The sequence below is a fragment of the Penaeus chinensis genome, chromosome 18 (assembly GCF_019202785.1).
Source record: "Penaeus chinensis breed Huanghai No. 1 chromosome 18, ASM1920278v2, whole genome shotgun sequence".
Lineage (NCBI taxonomy): Eukaryota > Metazoa > Arthropoda > Malacostraca > Decapoda > Penaeidae > Penaeus > Penaeus chinensis.
Window position 1 is genome coordinate 26,462,033 of NC_061836.1, and position 4,090 is coordinate 26,466,122.

General features: G+C 36.3%; 1 protein-coding gene across 1 annotated transcript in view; it reads left to right on the forward strand.

Moving 5' to 3' along the window:
• LOC125034706 (patched domain-containing protein 3-like) overlaps window positions 1-3,167 on the forward strand; it is a 5,779-nt gene extending 2,612 nt beyond the window's left edge. Inside the window, exons 2-3 of the mRNA XM_047626625.1 lie at window positions 1-2,305; window positions 2,488-3,167. The exon at window positions 1-2,305 is cut by the window's left edge and continues 385 nt beyond it. Coding sequence (XP_047482581.1) covers window positions 1-2,305; window positions 2,488-2,832 — 2,650 coding nt within the window. The 3' untranslated portion in view covers window positions 2,833-3,167. The remainder of the gene's footprint in view (window positions 2,306-2,487) is intronic.
• The last annotated feature ends 923 nt before the right edge of the window (window positions 3,168-4,090 follow it).

The window sequence follows — 4,090 nt, forward strand, 5'->3', positions numbered from 1 at the left end:
CCATGAAGTTGTTATGAACACATCAACAGAAGATGCAACATGGCAGTCCGTGTGTGCCAAGATGCCAACTATAACTGAAAATTGGTTTGGCAGAAAGAGAAAGAGAAGGAGCCTCAGGAAGGAAAATATTTCAGGTATTGAAACTGATCCTTTACTATTGTCAAGAGCAAAACGGGAAGACAATAGTTTGTTTGACTGGAGTACATTTTTGGGTAGAGATGCTTATTGTGGTTTTCTTGATAGCATACCTCTTGAATGCATGGAACACAGCATTCTCGAGGTCTGGGGATATGATCGTGACTTAATAAGTGATCTTACCCAGGAGGAGATATTATATGATGTGAACACTGTAGACACAAGTGCTGTGTTTGGTTTTCCTGTCAATTTCTCGCAATACCTTGGAGGAGTAGAGTTTGATGCCTCAGGCCAGATTATCAAGGCAACAGCTTCTAGGCAGACCTGGATCACAGAAGTTAACATGACTGCTATACAAGCTGGAGATTTTGTAGATGATACAGGAACTGGTACAGAGGTGGATAGTAGAAGCTTCCAGTGGGAAAAGGAAATGGTAAAGGTTGTTTTGGATGAAACAGAAAGACCAAAGAATATATCTTTGTATTTTATGGCATCGGCAAGTTTTGGAATGATTGCTGGAGATACAATCATAGGAGATGTGCAGTACTTAGCTGTTGGCTTTGGTGTAGTCTTTATCTATGTCCAAATAATGCTCGGGAAATTTAACTTAGTGGAACAGAGACCTTTACTCTCTTTAATGGGTCTAAACTGTGTAGGAATGTCTGTGTTTTTGTCCTATGGCATTTGTTCAGCATTTGATGTCCCATTTGGTCCAGTTAATAATGTGCTGCCCTTCCTTCTCCTTGGCCTTGGGATTGATGATATGTTTGTCATCATGCAAGCTTGGAATAATCTCACACCAAAGGAGAAGAAAAAAGAGTTAGCAGAAAGAATAGGGCTTGCTCTCAAACATGCTGGTGTTTCCATCACAGTTACATCAGTAACTGATTTTGCAGCATTTGCCATTGGCAGTGGAACAGTTTTGCCAGCACTTAGATCCTTCTGTATTTTTGCAGCAGTAGGTATTGCTGCTGTCTATTTTTTTCAGGCTACATTTTTTGTTGCCTGGTTTTCTCTTGATCAGAAGCGATTGGAAGACAATCGACATGGGCTTATCTGGTGCTGGAAATTGCAGAATTGGACTCCTAATAAGTGCAGTCAAAGGGATCTCTGTCAGACATTCTTTAGTAATGTATATGCCAAGTACCTCTTGAAGCTGCCTTGTAAGGTGTTGGTACTGTTTGTAACTCTTGCCCTTTTGGCAGTTTCTGGATGGGGGCTCTCAAACTTGCGCCAGGAGTTTAACCCAGTTTGGTTCCTTCCTCAGAATTCTTATCTCTTCAAGTTTTTAATGAAGCAGGAGCATTACTACCCAGCTTCAGGTGAACGTGGTACAATATACTTTGGTCATATGAACTACTTGGAAGAACTGCCCAAAATTGATAAATTAATGATTACAATGCAGGAGAACGAAGACATTAGTGAAATAGACAGTTGGTATTTGAGTTATAAGAAATACTGGGAAAAGCAAGGGTATGAAGTGCCAGACCCAGTTGAAACCCAAGAGAAATTTTTAGATCAGTTGTCATTGTTTCTACATTCCCCAAGTGGATCAAAATATCGAGCAAAGAACTTCAATTTTGATGGTAAAGTGAACTGTTCTGATCCAGCTCCGTCTATTTTGGCTTCTAGCATAGACTTCAAGCACAGACCACTGTCTCTCTCTCGAGAAAAGATCAAAGCCATGGATGATTTGAAGGCTATTGTTAAAGAAATGAATTTCAGTGGATTTGTAGAACCATATTCAAGAATTTACAGTGGATGGGAAACGGACAAAATTATTGAGAAAGAGCTGTACCAGAATATGGGACTTGCTATGGCTGTAGTGTTTCTTGTGACACTTATTCTAATTGCCAACTTTGTAACTAGTGTGATGGTGCTTCTTTGTGTGATAATGACATTGGTTGATGTAGGAGCATTAATGCATTGGTGGGGCCTCACTATTGACACAGTGTCTTGTATTGACATTGTGTTAGCAATTGGTCTATGTGTAGACTATGCTGCACATATTGCCCATACATTTATGACGCAGACTGGCACAAGGGACGAACGTGCTAGACTCACTGTAGCCAAAATTGGACCAGCTGTTCTGAATGGAGGCTTCAGCACTTTCCTGGCATTTGTATTCTTGGCAAATTCAGATTCTCATGTTTTCATGACATTTTTCAAGGTAAATTTCAAGTTAATCTTTTAAATTGAATATGTTCTTGTTAATTTTCTGTGAGCTACTTTCAGAAAAATTATATATTCTTTTAATATTGATGATGATTTTACTATACTTGATTGATAGTATTATTACTTTTATAGATATTTCTTGTTTTTATTAGTTTATGATTATATTTTTACTTGCAGATATTTTTCGCGGTTGTTTTGTATGGACTCCTTCATGGTCTCGTATTTTTGCCTGTTTTATTGTCCCTCATTGGGCCACCTTCCTATCCCAAAGAAAAAGATGATGAAGAGCTGGCAGATGGTGAAGATTCATGTCCATTCACCCCCCAGAAGAAATCTGATGAACAAAATGAAGAACCAGACCATTGTACAAATTTGTTAGAAAATGATACAGATCTGAAGAATGACCCAAAGAGTGGTAAGTGCAAAGAAACAGTAAGTCTAAGAATGTCAGAGAGCAGCAATGACAAAAGTAGTCTGTGTGTGGGGGAGCCAAGTGTACAAATAGTGAGTAGTTATACTTAGTGTGGTCTTTTCTTCTTACTTTTGTGATTACTGCAGATAGCTTCTGTTCTGTTGGTGCATGTATTTAAGCCTTCTTCCCTTCCTGTTAGTTGAAATGAGCATTTAAAATGGTAAAGTAATATGATATGCTTAAAAAGCATTTTGCTGAGCTTTATGTACATTTACCTAGCCACATGGTATTGTAAACATTGAGAACTTAACCCACTAATGCCAGATATACATACTGTACAATATAGTTTTGTTTATACATAGATGGCCCAACAAATGCTCAGGCAAGAAGCTGGCCCTATGTAGTCTTACCTATTTACCTATTTTTCCATTCCCTGAATTTTCATATATACATATATATATATATATATATATATATATATATATATATATATATATATATATATATATATATATATATATTCTTTTAATGGTATCAATATCAGTATTGTCACTATCATCATTATTAACATTATAATCATTATATTGTCATTAAAATACTATGAGCAATTGAACTTTTAAATATATTTTGAAAAATCAAGAAAAGAGAAACCAGGTGAGATATGTGGGAGTGTTAAGGTGACTTAGCATTTCTGAAGCCATCTGTATGTAAACACAATAAAGATACTTAAATCATAGTGTACCTGGCCATGTAGCAGTGAATTTAGGCTGAGTTAGTTGGAAAGTGATGTTTTTCCATTTTGATGCAATTTGCCTAGTGGTTAGAATCATTGTTATGTCTTTAAATTTATGTTGCCAAACAATAAATGTGAGAAATCCAAAAACTAACCAATTCTGTAGAAGAAAACTAAAGTTAGGGAATGATGTGATGAAAATTCATTCTGAGTTGAGTGATATAGATACAGATCTGATGGAAGATCTGCCTTGATTGTTCCTTCATGCAATCAAGTGTTGAGTAATGTTCTAATATTTCTTTGATTTTGTTTGTAGCAGAGAATATCCTGTTTATGTCACAGGGAATTTTTTTGTAGACTAGTAATTTTCAATTTACAGCATTAATACCGCCAGAATTTTCAGCAACTTTTTTAGTCCAGTCTTTGCCCCAGAATGCAGTAATTTTAGGTACAGATGTGAGAATATGAAAAATATGGGTACATTTATAGGTTCCTTTTTTTTTAATTTTTTTTTTTTTTTTTTTTTTTTTTTTTTGTGTGTGTGTGTGTGTGTGTGTGTGTGTGTGTGTGTGTGTGTGTGTGTGTGTGTGTGTGTGTGTGTGTGTGTGTGTGTGTGTGTTTGTTATAAAGAAATT